We start from the raw sequence: 27722 nt of genomic DNA on the forward strand, positions 1-27722 counted from the left end.
TATTGTTATTGTTGTTATTATTGTTATTACTATTATTGTTGTTGTTGTTGTTCTTATTATTGTTGTTGTACTATTATCGTTTATAATTTATACAATTAACCTCCCTGTAGTTCGACCCTGGTCTTGCCGAGTTATTTATTACTTCGACACTCCTGCACTTGAGAGAAGACATCAATCTTTTAGTCGTGTCAACTTTCATCGCATCTCTACAAGTTTTTTAATTTTTTAGTTTAATTCCTTTATTTCATCTTTATTAAAATCTGTCCTTAATTGAAAGTTTTTATGTCCTCCTATTTTACAAAATGTATACAATCAAACTTTTTTTATACTGTAATTTTATTTTTATTTTTTATAAAATATTAAATAATTTCTCAAAAAAAAAGTGATATTTGTGTGGCATGATTTTTTAGAAATATGGAAGTTAGTTTATCTATTTTATATAAATAGAAACTATTTTAAAAATGTATTTTATAGTTTATAAACGGCATATTTTCAGAAAAATTATTTATAAAGTTTTTTTCATAAAATGTTTTTACTTGTAAATTTATTAGATAAGGCATATCCGTAGAGCTATTTTTGTTTAAATAATTATTCATCATATGTCAATGTTACTGATATTTTTACATAATATTTGTTATCCGTGCTAATACTATTTTCTCTATAGTCATGAATATGAATATTTTTGTATATTTCTAGTTTCTATTGAGAATATATACATATTTTTTCTTTTATTTGATAAAATTATTTGATATTTTGTAAAACAAATAAAAATCTTTCAGTTCATGTGCCATGGTTTCATTGATCATAATGATATCATCTAATTTTTATTGAAGAAATCTTTGTTATACAAGGACACAAACACAATGTGATATTATGTTGATAGAGATGACCAATCAAATATTTTCTTTAATAGTGGGATAAACTATATCCAAAAAACCATTTTTAAAAAATAAATTTGAAAGTGAAACATAAAAGCTTTATCACTAAAAGTTGTTTATTTTAGCTTTTTTTTAAAGGAAAAAATATAATAATTTATAGTCAATTTTTTCAAAACAAAATTATTAGTGGTTGGTGATTTTGCCTTTCTTTAATAAAAAAATTCAAATCATTTTATCTATTCTTCAATTTATAAAAATAAAAAAAAAAGATAAAAAATGAAAATAATACCTCATTATTAGTGGTTGGTTTTTTTAATATCAGATTTAATACTATGCTTTCTCTTTAAGAGATATATAATACAAATGCTCTATGTGCTGTACATTTCATATTATGAAACTAAGAAAATATTTAATGAGCATCCAACATTTATTTTATATATTGATTTCAGTTATGGATAGAAATAACCTATCAATTTTTATGTAAAATTGATGTATTAATTTAGAATTTAAAAAACCTTTTAATGTTTAGAAGCCCTAACAAGAGTTCTTGTTTAGAAGTATTGTAATAATTGTTTTTCAAAATATATTTTTTCTCATAAATATATTATAATAATATTTTTTTATTTTTTTAAAAATTATTTTTAATAGTAATATATTAAAATAATCTAAAAATATATAAAATATAAATTTAATAAAATATTTAAGTTTTCAATAAACATGATTTCAAATCCATTCTTAGACAAGCCCAATACTCTCCAATTGCTTATCTCTCCTCCCTTATTTTAAGCCCATTACTTAAAAAATCAAAATGGGTAAGACTGAAAAGTATATAAACCAATTTTCAATATTTTTTTTTTAAAATCCACTAATCCAAAGTCACCAAAGCACTGAACTTTTAAATTTCTAAGACCTCACCTAGTATTCATTTCACTAAAATGGAATCTCCAAGTTCCGTAAAGAGATTTCTTTATTCACCTGAAAAACCAAAACTCAAAACTTGATTTAGTTGAAATGAATCCAACTCAAGAAAGAAATAGCTTTTTTTTACTTCTCTTTATGTTATTAACTCAATAAATTAAACCCAACCTCCAAAAGAAATCCAAAAACGAGAGAACCTAGATTCAATAAAAACCTAGCCTCTCATTTGATAATAAAGAAAAAGTTGAATGAAAATATGATAACTCATAAAAAAATAAAATAAATCAAAAGCTTAATTACAAAAGAATTAAACACTAAAGAAAAAATTATTTTTTTAAAAAAAATAAAAAGACTTGACTCAAAGCAGCATGCTAAATTCATGAACCGATTATGAGATTGGAATAACTCTATAAAAAAATTATAAAAAAACAATGGAGATCAACTCTTAAATAATGAAAGGTGAAATAAAAAAAATCAATGAAAAAATTTGAGTTAATTCAGGTTAACCTGATTAACCTGCTACCCATAATATAAAAACAAGATAATTCCATTGAAAGAATAAAATTGAATTTTTTTTTTGAAAAAACCCTTTAAAAAAAGCAAAGTCAAATTAAGTCAATATTTTAAATTCATAACCTGAATCATAAAATCGAGTTATCTTATAAAAGACAAACTTAAAAAGACATGAAATAAAATTCTTAATCATCCAAAAAAAATAGCAATAAAAAAAACTAAATTTAGTACAAAAATTAAATAAAATAAAAGAATGATGCTTGAAATTAAAAAATAAAATAAATAAAGAAAAAGATTAAAAAATCATGAGAATAAGGATTGAATTTGGTATAAAAAATAAATGAAATAAAATAATGAGCAATAAAATTAAAAAATAAAATAAATCAAGGTACTAATAAGAAACTAAAATATAGCAACAAAATAAAAAACAAAGACCATATATGATAGATGATAGGAGTGATTATTTTTTATTTAGTTCATTTTTTATAAAAAAGTAACCAAACTGAAATCGAAAAGAAATCGATTCAAACCGGCTGGTTTCAATTCGATTTGGTTTTTAGAATAAAAATCGATTCAAATTGATTTGGTTCAGTTTGACTTGATTTTTTCCTATTTAGCTTAATTTTTTCCGGTTTAGCTCAATGTTTTCAATTTGGATTGGGTTTGATTTTTTCAGTTTCAGGCTTATAAAACCAAAATTGAATCAAACAAGTTGATTTTTTTAAAATTTTATGTGGTTTAATCAGTTTTTTTACGGTTCGGTTTTTTTGGTTTTTTCCCGGTTTTCTCAGTTTAATCGGTTTTTTAGTTTTTTTCTCACCCCTAGTAGATGGAAAATTTTTAAGTAGGATGAGATCGAAAAAAATTAAATTTTATAAATTATTTTAATTAAAATAAATAATATTTTAAAAAATAAGGATCAAATATAAAAAAAACAAATTAAAAAGCTATGAGCACAAAAATTTAGAGAGAGAGAGAGAAAAAAAAAAAAAAAGAAGAAGTCACTATCATATATCTATATATCTATAGATCTTTTTGCTATGCATGCTACTAAGGAATAGAGAGGTCATTGAGACAAGACGAATTAAATGATGCACTAGAAGTCACCATTAGGCTATTGTAGAATACATCACACTCCATTCAAATAATGTGAAGACCCTCACCTGCTAGTAAAAACTTTTATATTTAAAATAATATTTTATATTTATTAAAATTGAGAGTACCCCTCTCTCACCTTCAAAACTAAGGCGAAAAAACAAAAAAACTTCTTCACACTAATTTAATGTTTTTAAATTTTAAGAGTAAAATATTTTGATAAATTTTATAATGATAAATAAATATTTAAAAATTAAAAAATAATTTTCAAACAAAGAGGAAATTAATTTTTTTTTTGTAGCGTTACAATTAATAAAATCACAATATGATATTTTTAGAAGAAATATGAAGGGTCACGTCGGTGAGTTGTCAAGATAGGTGGCGGGTTATTAACATCTAGAACGACAATTAATTAACAAAATAAATGTTGCATGTCCATTAGATATATTAGTAGTTTCAAAATATAAAAAGTCATGTTGTAGGGGTTCGCATTAATTACGCGTTTCATGAGAGAAGTATTAATTAAAGCAGGCTTTCTAAAAGCCTCATTTATTTTGAAATATTAATTTATATGTTGATTAATGATTTAAGTGTTGCAATTAATAGAATTACAAAATTGTTTGATTTTTTCTTGAGAGAAAAAGGAAATTATGAGAGGCTATACAAAGTATAAACACACTATTATATTAATGCTGGATAATGTAACAAATTACAAATTTGCGTTGTTAATTCCTCCTCTTGTCTTCATTAATCAAAGCATTAACCACGTTATATGCTTAGATTTTTTTTAATATAATTATCAATAGTTCAATATAATTTTGAGTATTGCATTACTCCTATAAAAAAACATATAATTTGGATGACAAAATAACGTAGCCCAATAATATATTAATAATATATCAATCCGCGCTGACGCTGGCCCTTCAGCTGGCATGCACATTGATTTGGACATCTCAGCAAGAGAAGACAACAACATGAACTCGAGCAAGCCATGCTATCCAAAGAGACTGCTATGGTGCAATCTTCGGAGGCGACCATGCATATTCCTTCTGCTCAGGGTGCCATGCTATCTAACACCTCGATATGCATTTTTATAGTGTTCCGGTCGACCGAGGGAGGAGATGCATAAAACATTTATTCTTATTTTTCAAATTTAATTAGTGGGACCTTGCTTGAAAAGATGTATAAACACTCCTCCCTTGAATTAATTCGATTAAAAATAAAAAAGACAACATTTCTACGTCAATTAATTTGACTAGAAAAAATGGTTGAAGTCACGAATAGATGTAAAAATACAAGGGCTAATTAATATTATTTTTTTAACCAATAGTTTAATTAATTATTTTGTAAAAATGTAGGGACTGATCAAATGATCATCGTGCATTTCTATTCTGAATTTATGGTGTGCGAAATTGTAGTTGTGAGAACAGAAACAAACTCCATTCCTTCATTGCCAGCAATTCCAGCAACCACGAAGAATGTTGGTACATCAAATAATTGGCCAGCCTCCACTTTGGTGTCCAGGGCTTGGTTACCACTAACTTGAGAAAAATATTTTTTTAAAAAATATTATTTTTATTTTTATTTTATTTTAAATTAATATATTTTTATATTGTTAAATTATTTTAATGTATTAATTTTAAAATAAAATACTCTAAAAACAATAATTACCAGATTCTTAAATACCCACTAATTTTGACAGCTGGGACCGGCCACTGCATTATGCAACATTAAAAACTTGAACCGTGCCATCTGCGAACGATAACCGGTGGAGGTGAAAATATAATGCCTGTTCTATAGAGTGGTAATAAAGATAATTTATTTGTCAATATTTCTATTATCATTCTTAAAAAAAAAACTTTGCCTAATAAGAAATTGTCAAAATATGATTAATTTTTAAATTTAAAATCACTGTTTATATATTTGAGATTAGCTATAATTCACAAGAACATTCTATAATTTCAGTATGAAAGGAAGGATTAAGAATTTACCCGCCGCTGTGAAAGATTATATATATTGTTCGAGAAACTTTAAATCATGTCAGGGAAAATGATCACGAACAAGAACGTTATGGTGCATTGTAGGTTATTAGTAGCTTTCAGTTTCACATGGTTAACACTTTTCTTGAAGAAAAGGAAATTTAGCTGCTGTGAATGTCTTAAATACACCAGTACCCCCATTTACACCAGCGCAGCCGATGGAGCTTGCACACCATTTTTTTCAACAAATTCCTTGTTAGAATACCACTGAAGATCTAACACAGACTTGAAGAAAGTGGTTAAAAGAATACAATAATAATGAGAATTCCTTTTCAAAAAGTGCTTTATGTATAAGATAGGCATACTGATGTTTGAAAATGACATGAGCACCAATCTTTGATGCCCGAACAGAATGTGGAATGGCCAAAAAGACTGTCGTTTTCACTTTGATTTTGTCACCCAACCTGAGAGCTTCAAAAGACCAAGACCAAGACCAAGACGGCCAATAGTCTTAGCCTCTCCCTCGCATCTTTTTCCTCTTTTGCATGTAAATCCTAATTATTTTTAATTTTTTTTTAATTATAGTTGTATCATGCGTATCTCCACTCATTCTAATCCATTTTAAAAATTAAATATTTTTTTAATTATAAATATTTAGACCAACTTATAGTTACATGTACTCAACTAATCTATCAAAATTTTAAATTTAATAATTATTTAAGCTTCTAGTAATTTTAAAGTTTGTGATACTAAAATTAATGATTCTTATAAAATAAATTCAAAACTTGATTAATTAAATATTTTTTTGTAATTAAAAATTATATCTTTTAAAATTACTGGGAATATTTTGCATAGAAATATATTTCTTATAATATTTTCTTAAATATATAAAAGGCTTTTTTAATAAAAAAATCTTAACTTCTATGGATCTTATACTTTTATGATATTTCGAAAGTTCTATTGATTTATCAACTAACATTAACACCACCAACTAAATTTGACGGGAAGATTTAATTTGTTTGTTACTAAAAGCTATAAAATGAAGATCATTAAGATGATACAACAAGAGTTTACCTATAATGTAATCTTCCTAAACTAACACATTATTTGTTAGGATAGTCAGAAGTCAAAAAACGAGGATGGATTCTGAAAAAAAATGTAGAGGATATATTGTAAGTGTAATTGTAATTATTTTTTTATTTAAAAATATATTAAAATAATAATTTTTTTTATTTTTTAAAAATTATATTTAACATCAATGCACCAAAATGATATGAAAATAAAAAAATTTAAAAAATTTAAATATATTTTTTTAAAAAAGAGGCAATTAAACTTGAAGATAATTATTAGTATAACTCATTTCAAAATAAATAAAAAGTTTTGTTTTCAAGTTAACACCACTAATTTTGTGGTGGTATCAATTCATTAGAATTAAGCTAAAACAATCAAATTTCCATTAGGGATATGGAGGAGGAGGGTATCAAGGTCCTGACTCGTGAATCACAATGGTGGAAATTTGGGGCTCAATCCACATTGATGGTGGCTGGATAAGTATTAAAGATCTCCGGAGATAACTTTTAACGCCAAAAAAAAGTTGTGTTCAAGCAATCATTGTACGTGGATGGAGAAGTTTTGATGATTTTTTTTTTTAATATTAAAATAATAATATATTTGACTGATGTTAAACTACGATAAGATATTAAATTTATTTTCTAGTTATGGACCCCGCTTAGTTTAATTATTTTATATTTAATTATATGCATATAAAGATAGGAAGACACTCTTAAAAAGAATATAATCTTATTAGAAATAAGCTAAAGTTTCTAAAAATAATAACTCAAATATAATTTCGATTAATTTAAGAAATCAATAAAGTAATATATATATAATTTCTAATTAAAAAAACTTAAACCAATGAACAAACCAATTAAATTATTTGAAAAATGACCCAAAATTAACTAAATTGAGTGGTTTTTTGAATTGTTTTTTGATAATTTCAATTAGAAATCATTTTTTTAAAATTACTTTGGCTAAGTTTTGATTTTTTTAAAAAACAAATAAAAAAACTAAATAAAAAAAAGCTCATCATAAACTAGAGAGCTATGATAAGCTAAATACCTATTGAATCAAAACTTGTAAGAAATAGTGCAACTAAAATGCTCATAAATTAAATTAGATTAAATTTATCAATATATATAAACATAAAATCCAACCCAATAATTCAGTTTGGTTTGGCTATTTGGTCATTTCCATTCGAAATTTTGATTTGATTGGATTTTTTAACCCAAGCCAAATGCCTTCAACCTTCTAGAACTGTCACTTGGCAGTTTCTGCCTTTTTCTTTTATCTTTTCAATGTGGACAGTTTATCTCTGCCTCTTTTCCTTTGCAATCTTGTCCCTTGTCAACTGTAAGGGGCGAAAACAACAACTTAACAAGCTCCATTTGCACGCACTACATAAAGAAGGGACTAGCTTTTCATGAGGACCGTTTCTTTTTTCTTTTTTCTTTTTTCCAGACAGAGGGACAGAGAAAAAAAGGTAAAGGGATCAACTGTGATATGCAGCAACTCAGAAAACGCCATTCACTAATGGCGGGGTTCTGGCGTTTTCTCTAGACATGCGGGTAAAGGACGGAACTTCGAGTAATGTATGTTTTTGTAGATAATATTAAAATGGTTCCAGCATTAATATCATTCAATTTCTACTCTCTTTATATATATAAAGATCATAACCTCATTTTTGTTATACTAGTAAGGGCTCTTTTGTACGACCCTTAGTAATATTTTTTTTTCTAAATTTTTTCAATGGCTTTCTTATCCATTTCTATTTTTATTATTTTATATTTTAATATTTTTTAAATAAAGTTATTAGACCTAACTGGGTCATATATTTGTCAATTTAACTCGAATAAATTCAAAATATTATTGTTTTAATATTTTAAAAATAATATTAAAATATTGTTGTGATGATATATTTTTAAAAGTACATGATTAGACAATGCTTTGATTCATTTAGTTAATTGGGACACCTAACAATAGTATTAAACCCATGCTAGGAATTGACTCAATCCAATGAGTCTTTAGTTTTAATTGAAATTCATTAAAACATAAATAGTGATTTCACTTTTTTTTTTTGTGTGATTGAAATTAACTTTTGATCCGATTTAAAATAAAAAGTAATTAAGTTAACTAATGCAGATAAGAATGAAGTACAACAAGATTTGTTATAAATAAAAACTTTCAAAAACTAACAATAAAATAACTATAGGAAGACTCCTTAAATATTTAATTTTATCCATTCATGTCTCACTTGTCAAAATTTTATAATTTTTTATATAGAAAAAAAAACTAGAAAATCTTATTAATATTGAATATGAAAACTAAATTAGAAATCTATTCTCTTTGAATAAATGAAAAAAAAAATAGTTAGAAAACATAATAATAACAATAGATTTTTTTTAAATATCTATTTTTTAAAAATTTATGCATCATTTTCTCATGTCGCAAGGAAGTTATCCTCTGAGTTCAAACTTTAGTAAAAAACCATACTCCACCACAAACATCCTTTCATGTCTTATTCTAAAAGGGTTTTTAATATCTTTGTGTGAGTCATTTCATTATGGGTCCTATCATTAGATTTTCAATAATAGTAACTGACATAAACAAAAAAAACACACTAGTTTCTGTATATCTTTTTTCTAAAAAGGAACCTCCTCCTCCTTATCTGCTATACGTGCATGTCTTATTGTATGACCTTTTACATTTATAGTTATTCAACAACACAAAACAATTATCCATAAATATTTACTAGGCTTTAATATCACTGGACGTGGAGCTATGATACTAGCTAATGTAGAAGAATATAACACAAGAAAGACAACAAATACAAGCAATACAAGATTTTACTGCAAAAATTCTAATTCAAATATTTATTATTCAATAACTCTTTAATTAGTTTTATTTTTTAAGAGGCTTAAAACTCAAATAAACCCAAAAATCTAATCTAACCAAACTAGGATACCATAAAAAAATAAAAGAAAAGCAAAAAAAGTCATAAACAAATAAGAAGGAATAAAGTTATTATGCAAAATATTTAATTTCATAAACTAAATAAGAAAAATAAAAATAAATAAGGATAAATAATTTTCTTTAAAATCTTTTGCAACATGTGGATTAATATTAACCCTTTTTCTTATTTCTCGATTTTTTCTACTCCAGTATCTTTTTTTTGTTATTTCATCAATTTTTTTAGAATAGAAAATACATTAGCAATACTAATATTTTTAGGTACATAATTTTTTTTATTCGATCCACAACGTGGTGTTAACAACTAACTAGTACAAGTTAAAATGCAAACTTAGCTCTAATAGGTCAATGCTTTCGGAGTTTGAAAGTAAAAGGGATCAAAAGTTAGGATTTTGATGTTCATATTTGTATATTATATATATGTTTTGATGAAGTTGTGGAGAATTTTCACAAAAAAATATTGATTTTTCTTGGTTGGTAAGTTATGGGCCTAAGTTGTACCTATAAAACAAGTTTCTCATAGATAAGGGACACTCTAATTTTTAAGTTAGTATTTAAATTTTTTCTCTAGTAATAACTAGGTAAAAATTTAAGAAGATAAAAATATTATTTTTTATATGTAGAGAAGAGATGTGTACTCTATGTCTTGTTAAAAGTGTTTTATATGCAATATTATTTAGATGACTCATCTTTCTTTTCTCTCAAAACCTGATGATATATATAGCATTGGAAAATATCTAGGGAAATATAAGTGAAAAGTATTATTCATGAATAGTATCATTCATATTACTATTCATGAATTGTAATGAAAAATAAACCAAGATGAGCTAAAGTACTTGGTCAAATCGAACCCTTGAACCCTTGAGCTCAGATAAGTCTTGACCAAAGGAAAACTGAGTCTTTTTTTTGTATTATCATTAACCCCTTAAAGTCTTGTAAACATACATGTTTGGAAGATTTTAATCACCTAGAGAGGAAGAAAAAATAATTATAGTGAATTTTTGCTTAAAAACATTACTTGTATAGGCATGTCTTTGGATTTTTTTTTTCTGAATTAGTGAGAGGTTTTGTCAATTTTTTAATGAGAAAATCTATGATCTTTTCAGAGACAATAACCACAAGGACTTGGGCACAGTTGGTGGTAATAGGGGCTTAAAGATAACGACCACAAGGCTTTATGACATTAGTCGCTAGGACCTAGAGACAAGTAGTGATTGAGACCTGAAGAAAAAGGATTGAGGGACCAATTGATATAATAAAGATTAATCAATACTTCTCCATGAAAGTTTTATAAAGATCTTATATGTTTGAAGATATGGAAATGCACTATTTTTTATTTATTTTTTCAATTTAAAAGATGATGAAGATATAAATTTTTATGTTTATCTTATCTGAGGTAATACATCATTAAAATTATTTTTAGTTTACTCATATTTTATCTTCCCCTTCACAAATTCTTGGAGGTACCTTTTAAAGATTAATTTTTTTTTATCTCTTTTGTGAGTGCATGACACATTTTTTTAAGTCATGTTCATAATCAATGTGAAAGTGCAAAACTTATTAGGGTTTCTTGTGTTTAACCCATTCATTGGAGGTTGGTATTGTAGGAAATCTTTTTCCTTCATAGCAGCCAACATATTAATATATATTGCCATAAGAGGTGTGGTCATGAGTTTATGGATTGTTAGGTGATCAAGGATGTGCCCTTATATACTTCTTTTGGATGTTTGTGTTGGAGATTAATGTCGTGGTGAAGACTTTTCTTATACATGGAAGTGCGGGTGACTTTTTATGGTCATGCTAGTTTTTTCCACCCCAATGTAATCTTCCATCTCATGTTTGATGCTAAAGATATTTTTGTTAAAGAGTGTATAACATTTCCTATAAATAATAGTTATAGAATCAATTGATCATGACTTTAATGATGATGGTTTCATGCAGATCATTCATGCTTGTCACATCTTAATTGAATCTTCAAAGACATGCCTTTGTGTTTTTATCATCTCATTGTGTGATGATAATGAGATTTATAACACTATTTTTAGCACAAATATTTGTGCTAAAATAAAAGATGAGCTTTATGTGTATCATTAGTTTCAAGATGCTTCTAGCATTTTATACATGTTCTTTAAAATTTATAAGGCCATCATAATTATCTAAGTTGGCTTTAATAAAAAATTCTTGGAAAGGTGAGTGTGTAACATAATGTAATAAAATAAAAACTCCTCTACTTAGTGATGATAACATGAAGAAGTTGGGATTAGTGTTGTTTCATGCACATCATGCTTAGTTTTATTTAATTTAATTTAATTTAATTTAAATATAAAAAGCATGTAAATAAAAAGACTAAGACTTAAAAGAAAATTGATAAAAACAATTATATTTGTGGCTTGGATTTGCTTAGGAATGATAGCTTATTTAGAGAGTTGGACTGTGGAGCCTATTTAGTATGTTATTTTATGTAGTTTTTTTTTTTATTGAAATTGAAGTTGTTTTTGTGCACCTAATACTATATGTTGACTTTTTTGTTGGTTGCATTGAAAATAATGAATCTGTTCTTGTATGGCAAGAGCAAAGTTATTGAGTACTTGCATTTACTTAGATGAACTGGAGTTCATACGGGGAGATCAGTTAGTTTTTCATATACTGAAATTTTGTTAGCCACAAATTGTTTTTTGTATAAATTGAAGAAAAATAAAAACGTTGTTGTTTATTTCGGTTCCTATAAATGATACCACTCATGAGTTGTGAAAATTTTTCATATAAAAATATTGACTTTTATTTGCTAATGAATTTTGTGCTTGAGTTATGCAGGTAAAACAAGTTTATGAGATATTTTGGTATTTAAGTTAATATTTAAGCCTTTTTCTCGAAAGTAGGTAAAAATTTAAAAAGATAAATTTGTGTGTAGACAAAAAAATTGTCTACGTTAAATTGTTTTTATACAATATTCTTTAAATGAATTATCTCCTGTTTATTTTAAAAGTTGACTCGATATATATTCTTGAACAATATATCAAAAACAATATCTAGAGAAATACAAATGAAAAAAAATATTAGTATTCATGAATAGTATCATATATAATATTATTCATGAATAATAATAAATAGTAAATCAAGTGAGCTCAAGTAGTTTGATCAAACTGAGCCTCAGAGCTTGGTTTTGTCTCAGCCAAGAAAATACAGAGAAAAGGAGGAGAGAGAGAAAGAGCTCGGTTGGTTTCCAAACTTTTTTTTTTATTATCATATTTATATATATGATTACACGAGGAGCAGGATGATGGAGTTAAGTTTGTGTTTCTTTTTTGGGTGGTTTTGATTTCTAGGAAGCGAATTTGGTTGCTTGGTGTCGTTGTTAGTTTAAAATTAAGACAGGGGCTTTAGAGGTGTCAAGATTTAAAGACAAAAGTTGGCGTGTCTGAGTAGGATTGCTTCGAATGGAAGAAGATACTAAAGAAATGAGATCCTTGGCCTTAACTCCAACATGGTCAGTTGCAACTGTGTTGACAATCTTTGTGGTTGTTTCTCTGATAGTGGAGCGCTCAATTCACAGACTATGTAGTGTACGTGACATCTTCTTTCTACTGTCTATTATTTTTTCTTCTGTTCTTACCTTCTTCTCCTGATGTTCATTTTGTCATTGTTATGATTTGTGAGGTACTACACTGTATTTGTACAGAATTTGTTTGTTTTTCCTTCCTTCCACTCTATTACTTAAAGTTCAATGTACACAATGGATTTTCTTAATATTTTATTTATATATTTGATCCCTTTGAAACTTGGGTATATATGGATATATCATGCTTGATGGAAGGTTTTGCAAGCAGTAAGGCACTTTGCTTGGCTATTCATATCTGCCACTACGTTTCTGATGTTTTTAGGAATTTGAGTTTCTAAATAGCTTTTTATTGACTTTTTGAGGGCTTTTAGTTGATACCTCTAGCTTTCTGTCTGGTTCTTGGTCATGATTGTAGGCTGAAATCTCATTGATTATTACGTAAAATGCTTTAGATGTGAAAATTACATATTGGAAGACTGTTGTGGAAGCACCAGCTTCGTTAACTTTGTTTCAGCGGGCTTATGATAAAATTTCACATGTTTGCTTTAGGAGAACTCTATATTGACAGATGAATTGAAACAGAATCAGTCAAATTATTTTTATTTGCGTTTTGTTTCCTGGAATGCCAGTGTTGCTTTCAATAGCTTTGGTGTCTAATCTGAGATTTGATTCTTTGTTCATTTGTTTTTCAGTGGTTGCGGGAAACCGATCGGAAACCTTTGCTTGCAGCTGTGGAGAAGATGAAAGAAGGTATTTTCCAAGTTCAAAAAACAACATCAGATGCTGCAGAAAGTTCATCTAGTTCTTTTGGTTACTAGTAATTTTAATCTCCTTCCTTTCATATTTTTTTCACTAATTTTCATTCACTAGTATCATTTTGTACTTGTCTTCAGAGTTGATGCTGCTTGGATTCATATCACTTCTTTTAGCAGCTACCTCAAGCACCATAGCCAGTATTTGCATTCCATCAAAGTTCTATGAAGGTAATTTTGCTTCTTGCACGAGAACAGAGACTGATGAGGAAATTAAACAAAATTCTTCCGAGGGACGTAAACTAGTGATGCTTTCTGTTCTTCCTCATCCACTTCGAAGAATGTTGAATGGCTTGGATCGGAATACCTGCGAAAAGGCATGTCATTAATTCATCTATATAAAACATTGTTGAGGATGTTGCAATATTGAATTTTCAAAGCAGCGAGTTGATAACCTTGCTTTATTATGACATTCGTTTTCTCAATGACAAATATTCGATTCTGAAAACTGTTTGACGTGCAGGGATATGAGCCATTCCTGTCATATCAAGATCTCGAGCGGTTGCATCGCTTCATTTTCGTCATGGCAATCACACACATTTCTTACAGTTGCTTAACAATGCTGCTGGCGATTGTGAAGGTTATGCATTTTGAGCTGTTGCTTTTCTTAATGGTGAAGTGGTTTTAGGAATGGTTAAGTTCGTATGCTTAATAATTACACAACATAATGAAAGGGAAATGATGATTTTCAACTAGTTTAGAAATAGTACTAATGAGTTGGATAAATGATTAATTAATTAATTGGTAGAAACAATATCCTCCATTTTTACTAGAGAAGATAGTTAATAGCTTATATTTATTCCATGCTAGGCCTCATGACTAGTATTTATAAAAGGTATCTTTTTTATTGAGATAGAAACTTTTTGATGCTTAAATGTATTTTTTTAAAGAGAGAAAATAAAAGAATATTTTCAAGAAAAATATTCTGAATACACACACACAGAGTAAAGAATAAAGATTGTGAACTTTTGTTCTGAAGGTCTTATAGTGTATTTATAACCCATAAATCTTGTTCTCTTATAAAAAAAAAAGGTTTTGAGACATTAAAATTTAAGATATCAAATGTAGCTAAGTTTATAAAGGCTGAACTCTTTTTTAAGGTTAGACCTAATAGAAGATAGTTATTCCCCTAGACATGTCAAGAGAGGATGTTCATTCCTTTAGGGGTGTCAAGGGAGGATGATCATTTATTTGGATGTGCTTAGGGAGGATGATTGTTATCTTAGATATAACTAACTATAAAATATAAGTATCTTGGGTCTGATATCTTTTTCAAACCCATGTTTTTTTGAGCATGACTGATTGTTAAGTATAAGTGTCTAAACTTGGTTGATTGCCAAGTCTTACTGCTTTAGACTTTATGAAATGTTATTCCAAGTGTTTTAGATTTGACATGTTTGTCAAACGTATATTACTTTAAGTGTAACTGACTGCCAAGTCCAAGGTTTGGATTTGACAGAATGCTATGTTCAAGTGCTTTGTAGTTGACATGTTTTTTATATTTATGTTATTTTAAATTTGATTAATTAATAAACTCAAAAAACTTTTAGATTTAGCTAGTATCATACACAACGTTTCTAGAGCTTGTCACACTACACCCAATTGCATATAGGTTTGGTTAGTGCAAGATTTAGCATGTTTGGGACGAGGCACACTACCAAGCCCCAGCGTCACTGAGCTCCGCACACTACTAAGCCCTTACTCAAGACATGTTCATTCCCGAGAAAGGTTATAAGAGTTTTGTAAACCCATTAAAAATAGATTTATCTGGGAATAGATATATCATGTATAAAACAAGATCCACCATGCATTTGGTTCTTGTATTTAGAGTAAGACAGTATTTTCTAGTCGAACTTGTTATGTTTTTTCCCAGGACCCGGGAGAGGAAATTTTGCTGACCATAAAAACCAACGTCTTCCTGAACTGCAGTTGATCAAATACAAGATACTAGATTTGACTCATGAAACAAGAGAACCATAATCTCGTTATCACCATGACCACCTGTCTAACATTGTAATTGTTTCACCAGATTCATAGTTGGAGAGTATGGGAAGATTTGGCTCGTATGGAATGCCATGATGTATCAACAGGTAAAGCCTTGGACAGGAAAGTGGTTTTGAATAGATTTTAAAGTTTAAACAGTAACAAGTGCTGCCCAATTCTTTTTGCCTATGTCAGCTTTATACTTGATGGCTGATTTAGAATATAACTACTTAATCTCTCTCTTCTGTATACACTATTTAGCTTGTCCTTATACATGTAAGTCTAGATGCTAGAACTTTTAAAGAGATTGAGATTTCATTGTTTGTATTCGAATGAAGATACTTGGGAAAAAATAGGAACTCGCAGTAAGTTTCTGTTGTTTTTTCTTTTCTTCCTCTCTTGGCATTATTTTTCAAGGGATACCTTCACCTTCCAATCATTTCAATTGAGAATGTTTATTCTTAGAAATATTGCTGTATCACAATCACGACTTGGTAATCTATTCTGTAACAGAAAACAATAGAGAGAATACATTGCGAAGGCAAACAACCTTCGCAAGACATCATAAATCAAGCCCTTTGGTCAAGAATAGTTTTCTTATCTGGGTGGTAGGTACAAAACTCTCTTTCTTCTCTTTAATGCTTTCTATGTTGTATTCCATGCTTGCTTGTTATTACCTCCAATTCTGCAATAGAATTAGAGCCTTCCCATGAGGCCTTGTTTTAGAGCTGGTCATCGTTTGATGTGTTTTATCAACTTGCAGACATGCTTCTTTCGGCAATTTGGACCTTCAGTGGCTCGCACAGACTACCTCACTCTTCGTAAGGGCTTCATCATGGTATGCTCTGCTGTTATCTGTTATCCCAAACTTGAAGTGAATTTTTATTTCTCAAATAGCATTTACAACTGAGCACGGGGCACAGAGGAAGTTCTACTTTTCAACTAGCATTTAGGATGTATTGTCAATGCAATATGGCACTCTCCTCCAGGAAAAAGAGGGGAGTAGGGGTGTTATCATCCCAGAATCAACCGAGGAATTCAATGGTATTGTACTAGGGTTTAAGAAAGAAGAAGACAATGAAGTACTATATATACAGAGACAACGTGAGCGTCTTTGCTGATATACTGTTGGCAGTATCAGTGATGCTTTATTGACATCCATTCCTCTTGGTTTTTTCTTATTCATGGCAGAATCACAACCTCCCATTGAAACATGATTTTCACAGCTACGTGATCCGCTCCATGGAAGAAGAATTCCAGAGAATTGTTGGTGTGAGGTAACGTCGTCTACGTACTTTGAATGTTTCTTGTATTTTCTGGCCATTCATATGCATGATTGAACCAGGAGAAAATGGACCAGCTAAATGCCTGTGTTCAACGCCTTGCAGTGGTCCATTGTGGGGATTCGTTGTGGTAGTCATGCTGTTTAATGTGAAAGGTATGGCTATGAGAGTGAAAAATAATGCTATGAATTGCTTTGTTTTGCACTTGCCATTGGGTAACAATATACGAATTTCGGTGAGTATTAACAAATTAATTAACGAAACACTAAAATATATGGCTAATTCGCCGTAGCCACTCATATATCAAAAGTTATTCATCAGTGTTTTGTTTTGTTTTTTTATTTAATATTTTCTTTTAATTTAACACTTTAATAATTCTTTTTCTTTTTCAAATTCATCCTTGTTAATTTTTGGGAATTGTGTTTTGATATATTTTTTTTTTAAATTTTCTTTCTATCATGTTACATACTAGTTATATGATTTAATTTCCTTTTATTTTAATTTTTAATATTGAAAATGTTGGAATTGGGACTTTATAATTTTTTTTTCAATTTGCTTTTAATAAATTTACCATGATCTTAAAATCCAGATAATAAATTTAATAAGTTAACTTGGGTTGACTTTAATTATTTTTTTTATTGCTAAATTATTTTTTTTATTTTATTTTTTAATATTAGATTAGTTGGAAATTGGATTTTGTATTTTTTTTATTTTTTATAAGATTATTTTAATTTCATAACTCGAGTTATAAATTTAGTAGGTTGATTTGTGTTGATTTTATTTATTATTTCAAATTTGTTAATTGGATATCAATATTTTTTTCAATTTACTTTTCATATATATGTTATTTCAATATTTAAAAAATATTATTTAATATATATTATATTTTGAGTTTATAATTAAATTTCTTATTATCATAAAACAATTATCGACACTTAGATAATTTTTTTACATTAAAAAAAAATTAACCAAATCCCCATGGATGAATGATCTAGTGTTGTCTAGTGTGTGATCGGGTTATCCAAGTCTCAATCTTACTAATTTATGGCTAGTTCGTTTTGGAACCTTTCCACAGGATCTAATCTCTATTTCTGGATAGCCGTCGTTCCAATCACTGTAAGTGCTGCAGGTTCTTTTGAGTTTCAGTTTTATCAATCACTTGTATGCTGCAAAAGGAATTTTCCTCGGTAGAAACAAAAAGTACGCAGTGAGAAACAGACATTTGGAAGGACAACAGATTACAAGTAACGAATTTTGTATTACTTAAGTAATTGCACTGGGCATCTCTGATATTTCATGTCATGGGCAGCTTGTTCTTCTAGTCGGTGCAAAGCTACAACATGTTATCGCGACCTTGACATTAGAGACTGCTGGCCTAACTGGACACTCTGTAGAAGGGAAGCTGAGGCCTCGAGATGATCTTTTCTGGTTCAAGAAGCCAGAACTGTTTCTGTCATTGATCCATTTTATCCTGTTCCAGGTAAGCAATGCTCACTGTGATCAGTTGCTCAAGTTAAAATGGTAACATATACCGTCCTTTCAGTTCCTTCTTTCCTAGAAAATGGTTCTATGGTGTTGTGCCAAAGTAGCATAACTGACATCTCATTCTTTTCTTTCTCTGAAATGTGATTGCAGAATGCATTTGAATTGGCTTCATTCTTTTGGTTTTGGGTATCTCCTCTACCCTGACTTGATTATTATTCATTGGACTGCGAGAGTTCACTTTTGTCCTTTCCTTCTTGACATCAACCAAGCTCAAATTTATTATAATTTCTGTGATTGTTTGAACAAAAACCTCACTTTTTCCTGGGTTGATTCAATGTTTACGAAAGAATGATTGATAATCACTGACCAGAAGAATCAGAAATGAGGAGATACAAAGTTTTTTCTTTTCCATGATGAGGTGTTGAATCTGTACGTTGAACTGATCTGTCTTCTGTTGATTAATTTACAGTGGCAATTTGGCTTCAGATCCTGCTTTATTAGGAACCATTTGCAGGTGTACATACGACTTGTGTTGGGGTATGCATACATCTGAGATAGTTGAGACTTTCTTGAGGATTCATCAGCTTTTACAACTACTGCATTATTGTATTATCTTGTAGGTTTGCTGGGCAGTTCCTCTGCAGCTACAGCACCTTGCCACTATATGCACTTGCTACTCAGGTATCATATTGCCACTATATGCACTTTTCCCCAAGGAAAAAACATGTCAACTCATATTATATGCAAGAAAATACTAATGCATAATCTACTAGTCAACAAATATCATGAACAAGACATTAGAAGCACATAATCTACCACAATCTAGCTAGTTTTAACTTGTATCAGATGCAGATACACCACAGTTTCCAGTAACAAAGACTTGACCGCCAATATAGCCCTTCAGCCTCATGGCATATGCCAGCTGCATGTGTCTTTATTCCTGGGCTTGTTGTCAAATTCAACCACAGTATCTAAGAGAAAGAGAGGAGACACTGATGAATATATTGTTGTGTATGCTGTGTATATAATGCAGGTGTTATATAACTAGCTAGTGTCTGCCAATCAAATGCATGAACATGTCCAAGTAGGACGTCTGAAGTTCTTCATGACCATGTTTATGCAGTACTGTGCAAGCACCTAGTTTATGAGTGTACCCTCAAATTTACCGTTCATACTGATACATACGAAAGAACAGGTGGCCATGGAAATTATTTCTAACGTCAACATTGTTGAAACTAATAAATTTTGACAGCGTGATTTTTCGGCTAACAAACCTCAAGTTCTTTTCCTTCTGATTATCGTCTCCACCTTTTCCTTTCTGGGAGCGATGCTGTGGTGTTTTATCACAATCCATCACCAAGAAAGGGTTTTGGAACAAACTTCATATATTTTTAGATATGAGAATATGTCAAGATGTCGAGTCCTTTAAATTGCCATCAATTCTTTATGGCATTTTAAGAATTGAAATCATCTTTATCCACTTGTGAGTAGAACAAGCCTCCCTCCTCCTAACTAGTAACAGGAAATGCTTGAACAGGTTTTCATTGGGTTAAGGTGGTAGTATTATACCACTTGTTTTTTTGTTCAATCATTTTCTGGTTATTATTAGCATCATGTATTGTTCCCTCCCTTTTCCCAGATGGGAACAAACTATAAGGCGGCATTAATTCCTCAAAGAATAAGGGAGACAATCCATGGGTGGTGGAAAACAGCAGCTAGCGGGAAGAGGAGGCATGCAATTTTCACAGATGATTCTACCATGCACAGAGACACAAGCACATTAATGTCAGAGGAAGACAATCATCATTTGCTTGATATTCCTGAGAATGATGCAGATCCAGTCACTCAAATCGAGTTGCAGCGAGCTTCTTTTATTTCAGTTAGTCCTACCACAGTTGCCAATGAAACTTCAAGCGGGGCAGCTACTCCTTTCCTTCGACAATCAGCTTCTGTTTCTTCATCAGAAACATCAAATTTTCACCTGGACGAGATTCCTAGATCATTTTCTATGCCAGTTAGAAGGTAGTAAATTGGACTTATTCTGCCAGGAATGTAGGCTTTGTAGGGATCTTGTAAAGAACAAGGAAAAGAAATACACATTAGTACTTCGATTGTTATATATTTCCTTTTATTTATTTCTATCTCATTTCTAACGCAGTCGTGAATCGTCATTTAACTTTTTAGGAGAGGAGTACTCTCTATTCTTAAAAAAAAAAAAGCAAGTAGAAAATGCAAGAGTTTACACACACACACACACACACACACACTGTTTAATCTTTTCTTTTTTTATTTCCTCAATAAGATACAAGACGATTGTTTAAGGCAACAAGATTTGATGGTCATCCTGCTTTTCCAAATGTTATGCGACTTTTTTTTTACGGGTAAATTGATGTGTTTGTGTCAGGCTGATACAAGATGAGTACTCTCTATTCCAAATGCATGATAGCATGCAATGGTCAACTAAAAGGATACTCGTTTAGCTCTGTTTTTCTTTTTTTTCTTTTTTGAAAGTACTTTTGATTGAGATCTGAGAGCAAATATCCGAAACATTTGAGGAAAGAAACTGAGCCTGGTTTCGAACTACAGTTCAACTTCGTTTAAGAAAAGCAGAGACTGTTGTGCTCAATTATTGGTTTCTGCACTGTTCGTGATGATGCAGCTTTTTAGTTACCCCTTGTTCGTGGACTCCATGGCTCCATGCTTTGAATGGATTTGTGAGCCTCAAGTGGACTCCATGGCTCTATGGCTGCAATGATGGTTCCGTGAGATTCGTGAGGATGCCATGGCTTTGTGGCTACAACGATGGATTCGCGTGTGGACTCCATGGCTTCTTGGCGACAACAGACTCGTGAGCCTCGTGTGGACTCCACGGCTTCGTGGTTGTGATGGTCGACTGATGAGCTACATCTTCTTCTTTTCATGGTTATCTTCCCCATTATAGTTTCAACCCTTTGGAGGCTACATCGAACTCCTCTTCCAAATCTGCCTCTATCTTCTTGATTACATCCAGAGTCATCTTATTTCTTTTTTATAGAGAATTTTGAGAAAGCGATTATGCATCCATGATTTCTTGAATTTCACTGAATCTTTTTTCATGGGTTTGGACTTGGGCTTATAGTTTTTTTACGAAATTTTAAATTATTAAAAAAAAAATTATATTTTATGATTTTTTTATTGTAACCACCACATAGTGGTGGTTTCTTCTATAATGATCATAGAATCTTTTCTGCCATTCATATTTCTTTTATTTTTTTTCTATATCTTTTCATCTCATTGTATATGGTTAATACTCTAACAAAGTATTTTGAAATATTCTATTACTTAAAGCATATATAATTTTTTAAAGTCATCTCATAATTTTTATAGGCGAACCTTTTTTACACTATCAGCTTTTTAATTTGATAGTTACAAAACTTTTCATGCATGTTTGGCGGTGGTTATATCAACCATTATCTCAAAAGTAATATCATCTAAATAATAATGAATAATTATGAGTGTTTGTTGATCGTTATTTCAGACCTTCCACGTGACCTTTTTCTAGAAAGGTGTTAATGTCACTCTTTTTGCATGCTCTTGAAAGCCATTTCTCATGTATGTTAAGAATCTAGTCAAGCTTTCAAACACACCAAATATTATATTTATTATTTGTCAAATAAAAAGATTAAAGTGGGAAGTTTGAATTGCCGTATCAAACAATCAAATTTTTTTTTTATACCACTTGTAGGAAGAAAATCATTTCAAACTATAGACAATAATGCTGAATTGCAAAGCAAATGAACAAGAGAGAATTTGAGAGGAAGGAATATATACTTTATTACAGAGTTTTTAGATCTGGGATGGTGGTTGGCCTTATCCAAGGTTTAAGTTCTGGTTCTAACCAGGTTATCGAGTTTTGACAAGGTTATTAGGTTATCCAAGTTAATTTTTTTAAATTAAAATACCATCATTTTAGTAATAACAAAAAAACAAAGTCAACAGATTGCAACTAGTTTTTTTATTAGGTCTTGCCGGGTCGTCAGGTTAGTTGGGTCACGCCGGGTTTTTCTTTTCCCCATTTTTTCTTCAAACTAGCTCAATTTCAGCCTCGAGTCGATCCATCTGGCAAAATCGAGTTTCAAAACTATGTTTCATTAATTGTTTTTCTTTAAATTTGGGAGGTTCTCTAAATATTTATTTGTTTTATCTGTAACAGATTTATTAAACATAGTTGTTTCAATTCGATATTGATCTTAATAATACGAAAATGTATGAATAACTTCTTGTATTATTAATCCTTATTTCCTAAACTCCTGCCATATAGGATATTATAATTCCTTTATTTATACTAAAAAATCATTTTTTTTTATCATATGAGAAATTTGTAAATATGATGTTCTAGATAATTAATATTACAATATATTTAAGTGGAATCAAATGCTTGAAAAAATATAAAAAATTTATACGAATCTCATGAATTGATTGTGTTTCCTTTTTCACTTCATCAATATTTTGAAATTTGAATTTCTTAAAAGATTGATTTTTTAATCCATTTTTCCAAATCACTTTTTTTTTTAAAAAAATTTAGGTGTCTTAAATTTTATAACATTCTTTGTTATATATATTTTATTAAAGGCGCAATGGAATATTGAGATATGTTTATAAATGTTATAGCTAGGATACATTATTAAGTTTAAATTAATTAAATATTAATTTCACACAATATCATTTAGTAATTTAAATAGATATATGAAATTCTCAATGACTTTTGTTTCATTAATTGCAAATATAGGTTAGGATTTCATATTATCACTTGCCACAAAAAAGAACACCTCAATAAAATAAAATAAAAACTGATGGTAAATTTAAGGAAATTATTATTTTGTGATAATTTAATTAAATATATTATTGAATTAAACACAATTTTATGCATAACATTAGCTAGCGATGATTATTTAATCCCAAATACTTCTTTCTCTCCAAGTATCTAAGTTTTCAAAAGATTATAATCACAATTTTATACCAGAACAACAAAAAGAAGAATTCATCCAAGTATCTAAGTTTTTAAAATTGTGTATTTAATACACAATTTTATACTAGAACAACAGAAAGAATTCATCCGTATACAAGGATATCAAATACGGGTTTGCATTCTCTCTTCCTCGTTGAGCAATCTCTAACAGAAAAGGAATTAAAAAAAAAATTAAATCAAGGTGATGAAAATGTAATTTGACATGCTTTGGAGCCTCTTTCATACCCTGACAGCCTCTTGGCAACACGTTCTTTTGAATTATGAGTCATGCCCCATCCAAATCTGATAGCCATCTTCTCCAAGACCAGTGCATTCTTTATGAAATATTCCGCCATTTCTATCTCCGAGAAATCCCATTCAAAATCTACACACTCAATTACTTTAAGGCTTGACCTCATGCACCGAGGCGCGAATTCAGGATTTCGCCATTTGGGAATTACCGAAGAATTAAGGTATGCAAGACTTTGCCATTTGGGAGGATCCTTTGCCTGAACTGTGAAAGCCTGTAAGAAGAAGAACAATACCGATCATGCTTCCGGAAAACATTGCGGACGTATTTATCTTGTTGGAACTAACCTTGTCCTTGTATATGATGAAGACTTCCAGCTTAACAGAGCATTTGAGTATCCCATGCAAAACCATCCAACGACAATCTCCACTAGCTTCAATCTCCAAACGAGTCAAGTTACCAAAATAAGGCAGATCTTCGAAGCAAGGCAACTTCTTACGAACCGCGTTTGATAAAATCTGCATAGGGGTAAACATGTGAGGGGGTGCGTCATCAGACCACTGAAAATTTAAGCACAACAGTAAAATGAGGAAAAAACTTACCCTCATAGTAGTCCCACACAAGCGTAAGGTCCTGACAATAGGCATGATCAGTCTCAAGAACTGAACCGCCATGTCAATATAGCTATCTAGTCGTACGATGAAGTAATGTGTAAAAGCAACACTGATGGATGCCTCGAACAGTGAGCACGGAAGTTGCTGCATGTTTAACTCCTCGGACACGAAATCAGTTAGTATAAGAAGCTCTAGGTTTGGGGTATCAAGAGTGAGTGCTCTGCAACCAGGATCCTTCCTGTCATAACGAATACGCGTGAATCTTATGGTCAAGCGTTTCAGTGAGCTTGAGCATACACGTAAAGCGTTCCTGGATCGACAATCTACATGTTCGATTTTCAGTTCTTCAAGGACTGGGGAACCTGCTAATAGTTTCTCTATGGAAGCAAGATCGTCAAGCATCGGGAGTCCTTCAAGATGAAGGACCTTGAGACATGCAAAGCGCACACCAACACCAAGAAGATCAATAGCAATTCCATAACTAAGGTTCAAAACCACTAATTTCTCACAACTAAAAAGTCTCTGAGGCAACGGAACATGAGTAAATAGGGGTATCCAAAGTATAAGCTCCTCAATATTGTCCTTAATCGCTGCATCAATCCATTGACTTAAACGGGAAGAAGGATAGTTTCCATGTACGCGGAGACGAAGTTTTGTAATGGAGTTTTCACGCGAGTTATGAACATAAAAGAACCTATCCATGAAATTCCCAAAGATGATCTTACTTTTCCATGTGCGATCATCAAAATCAAAATTGGAAAGTGATTTCCAGAGTTCTCTCCAACTTTTGGACAGAATGCAGGTAGAAACAGCATCTTTAGTAGGAAGAAACGAGAGTATATGACCAATTATCACATTAGGCAAGCTACTAATCATATCTTTATTCACCTCCTCGCAGCGTCTTCGTTTATCGTCTTTGGCCATTGTCTGGAAAGGTGATAAAGGTCAAATCTTTAAAATCAAAGTAACTTAAAAGAAACCAGCAAATCATACAACACTTAGAATAATATAAGGGGAAAATCGTTAATCAAATTATAATATCATTTGTAAAATAAATTAAAGAAATGAAAGGAGAAACCAGTTAGAATTAGAAGAAAGATGCATGTTGTTGAATGGTTCGAAGAAAAAGAGAAAATTACGAGAAAAAAAGAAGTCCAAGAAATGAGGACAAGATCAACCAAGAAGGTATGTAATTAAGAAAAAGAAACTAAACACTAACCAAGATTAACAGAGACGACTTTATTGGGGCAAAGATATTAGTTTTTCTGAGGAGAATCAATGGTGATAGTGCAGTTTGGCCTGGGCTTGACTTGACAGTGATGGCGGTGTAATCCTAGCCAGCTATCTACAGCAATTCAGAGAGAAGGAAGAGAGAGAGAGGAGGGGATCAGGAGGATTTATACAGTGAGCTGCAAGGCTGCCTCTAACGAACCTCTCTCATGAACGAGTGACACGTGTTAATATAACCAAAGGAATCTCCTATCTAACAGCTAACAAGCTACCTATTAATTTGTGGCAACATCCCACAGGTATACTCGTTTCTCATGAATGACACACACACACATATATAAATGTATTATCTTATAAATTTAATAAATTATTAATTTATCATATTAATCTGAAATCAGGATCAATAAAAAATATTACTTGTTTTTTATTATTAATGTATTAAGTATTACAAGTTTATGTATTCAGTATGATATGGTTTTTCCTAAGCTATGTTACAATCTCTTCATCAATTTTATAGAATTACCCTCCTCGAACTTTTTTTTATAAAAAATATAACTAATAATATATTTTATAATGTGTCCCTCACCGTACCAGACTTTTTACTTTCAGAAGAGATTTTTTAGATTTTTTTACATTTTTTTTAAAAAAAATTATATAGATGAATTTTATTTTTTTAAATAATTTTTTTTCCAAATGATATTCATAATATATGTAGCCTGTCATAATATTTTTTTACTTTTATTTTATTTAATCAATTTAATATATGTGTCCCTTTCTATTATTATTTTATTAAATAAAAAACTTATTTTAATAAATAAATTTAGCAAGTATAGTTGGATAAATGTCACATCTTGTAAGATTAAATATCTTGATCTATATATTTTTTGATTTTTTTAATTTAATTTTTAGTTATTTTTTATAACTTTTTTATTTATTTATTAGCATATATAGTTATTGATTTATTTGATTATTTGTATAAATATTTTTGTTTATAATTTTTTAACTATAAAAATATATTGAAAAAACTAATGTATAAAATTTTGTGTTGAAAAATAAAAACTACTCCATAACAAAATGAAGACAAGCATCTAATTAATTAACAAAACTCTAAAACATATGGGATTTCTATTCTAGAGTGAAGTATTATGAATTATAAATGCTTTCAACATGTATTATACTATTTGAAGAAAAAACTAAAAGAGATCAATAGAGGGATCAATGAATAACAATATATATAGAGTGATTTCAATGTAGATTGCACTATAAATTTATTATGGACATAAACACATTATGTTATGGATGACAATGTAGCAATATAATCTTTGCATTGTAGACAACACTGTAGTATAGTAGAGGCTATTACATGCTATGTTTTTGGTTAAACTTTGCTAAGAACTGTCAAGTCAAACCCAAATCACTTACAAAAGATGTAGCCAGAGCCACTCACTATTCTTAATTAAATTTGTTAGGTATTGTCTTCTCTTATTTAAATTTACTTCTAAAAAATAAATTGACGAGATATTTTTATATTATATAAAAGTTGGGTGATGATTTTTTATTTTATTTTAGGTTAGGTTGAATTTCCTAATCAAATCATGTTTCATTTTGCATTTCAAAAATTCTTTGAAAAAAATTTGATAATTTTTAAGTTTTCTTCTTTACTTCAAATTAATATTTTTTTTTATGTTCTTGTATTATTTTTAAAAATATATTTTTTAAAAAATGTTGAGCCAAGAAATTTTAAACTTTAAATTTTTTTACTTCAAAATAATATTTTTTTGATGTTTTTATATTATTTTTTAAATAAAATATATTGAGATTGTGGGTGACTGGCGAGACCCAAGAAATATATATATATAAATTTTTTCTTTACTTCAAATGAATATTTTTTAGATATTTTGATATTATTGTTTTAAAAAATAATACTGACATTGAATCTGGTTATATAACTAGATCTATGACCGCGTTAGACTCTGCCTACCAGTGAAACCTAATAGTATTGGGCGCTACTTATAGTAGGATCCAATGCTTAATTGGGCCTTGCTTTGATGTTGAGCTCTTCTGCGACTAGGATCTAAGTTATAGCTTGGTCCATGCCAAGTAGCAAGAT

The 27722-nt window shown here is 29.8% G+C and overlaps 2 protein-coding genes across 3 annotated transcripts; one reads left to right on the top strand and one right to left on the bottom strand.

The window, feature by feature from the left end:
* Positions 1-12524: 12524 nt before the first annotated feature.
* On the top strand, positions 12525-20659 carry LOC105129192 (MLO-like protein 11). Of its 2 annotated transcripts, XM_011031152.1 has the most exons (15): positions 12525-12972; positions 13661-13718; positions 13862-14097; positions 14244-14360; positions 15810-15870; positions 16277-16371; positions 16527-16601; positions 16955-17040; positions 17152-17201; positions 18122-18162; positions 18356-18526; positions 18682-18717; positions 19001-19068; positions 19152-19212; positions 20171-20659. In XM_011031152.1, the coding sequence occupies exons 1-15, from the start codon at positions 12847-12849 to the stop codon at positions 20555-20557; spliced, it is 1668 nt and encodes a 555-aa protein (XP_011029454.1). In that variant the 5' UTR covers positions 12525-12846; the 3' UTR covers positions 20558-20659. The 2 variants fall into 2 exon arrangements, with proteins under 2 accessions (XP_011029454.1, XP_011029455.1); XM_011031153.1 differs by lacking the exon at positions 12525-12972 and having other exon boundaries at positions 13692-13785.
* A 3056-nt stretch (positions 20660-23715) lies between these two features.
* On the bottom strand, positions 23716-25508 carry LOC105129285 (F-box/LRR-repeat protein At4g14103-like). The gene is made up of 3 exons (XM_011031276.1): positions 24371-25508; positions 24116-24286; positions 23716-24042 (listed from the first exon to the last, which is right to left on the bottom strand). The coding sequence occupies exons 1-3, from the start codon at positions 25304-25306 to the stop codon at positions 23716-23718; spliced, it is 1434 nt and encodes a 477-aa protein (XP_011029578.1). The 5' UTR covers positions 25307-25508.
* Positions 25509-27722: the final 2214 nt, after the last annotated feature.

The sequence above is a fragment of the Populus euphratica genome, unplaced genomic scaffold, assembly GCF_000495115.2.
Source record: "Populus euphratica unplaced genomic scaffold, PopEup_1.0 scaffold86.1, whole genome shotgun sequence".
In the NCBI taxonomy this organism is placed as follows: Eukaryota; Viridiplantae; Streptophyta; class Magnoliopsida; order Malpighiales; family Salicaceae; genus Populus; species Populus euphratica.

Excerpts from the sequence above, each read along its gene's own strand:
- LOC105129285 (XM_011031276.1), bottom strand. The coding sequence starts at position 25,306 with ATGGCCAAAGACGATAAACGAAGACGCTGCGAGGAGGTGAATAAAGAT. Across the intron at positions 24,287-24,370 it reads TGTGTGGGACTACTATGAGG|ATTTTATCAAACGCGGTTCG; the intron begins GTAAGTTTTTTC and ends ACCCCTATGCAG. Across the intron at positions 24,043-24,115 it reads TCATCATATACAAGGACAAG|GCTTTCACAGTTCAGGCAAA; the intron begins GTTAGTTCCAAC and ends TTCTTCTTACAG.
- LOC105129192 (XM_011031152.1), top strand. The coding sequence starts at position 12,847 with ATGGAAGAAGATACTAAAGAAATGAGATCCTTGGCCTTAACTCCAACA. Across the intron at positions 15,871-16,276 it reads ATGCCATGATGTATCAACAG|AAAACAATAGAGAGAATACA; the intron begins GTAAAGCCTTGG and ends ATTCTGTAACAG. Across the intron at positions 16,602-16,954 it reads TTCGTAAGGGCTTCATCATG|AATCACAACCTCCCATTGAA; the intron begins GTATGCTCTGCT and ends TATTCATGGCAG.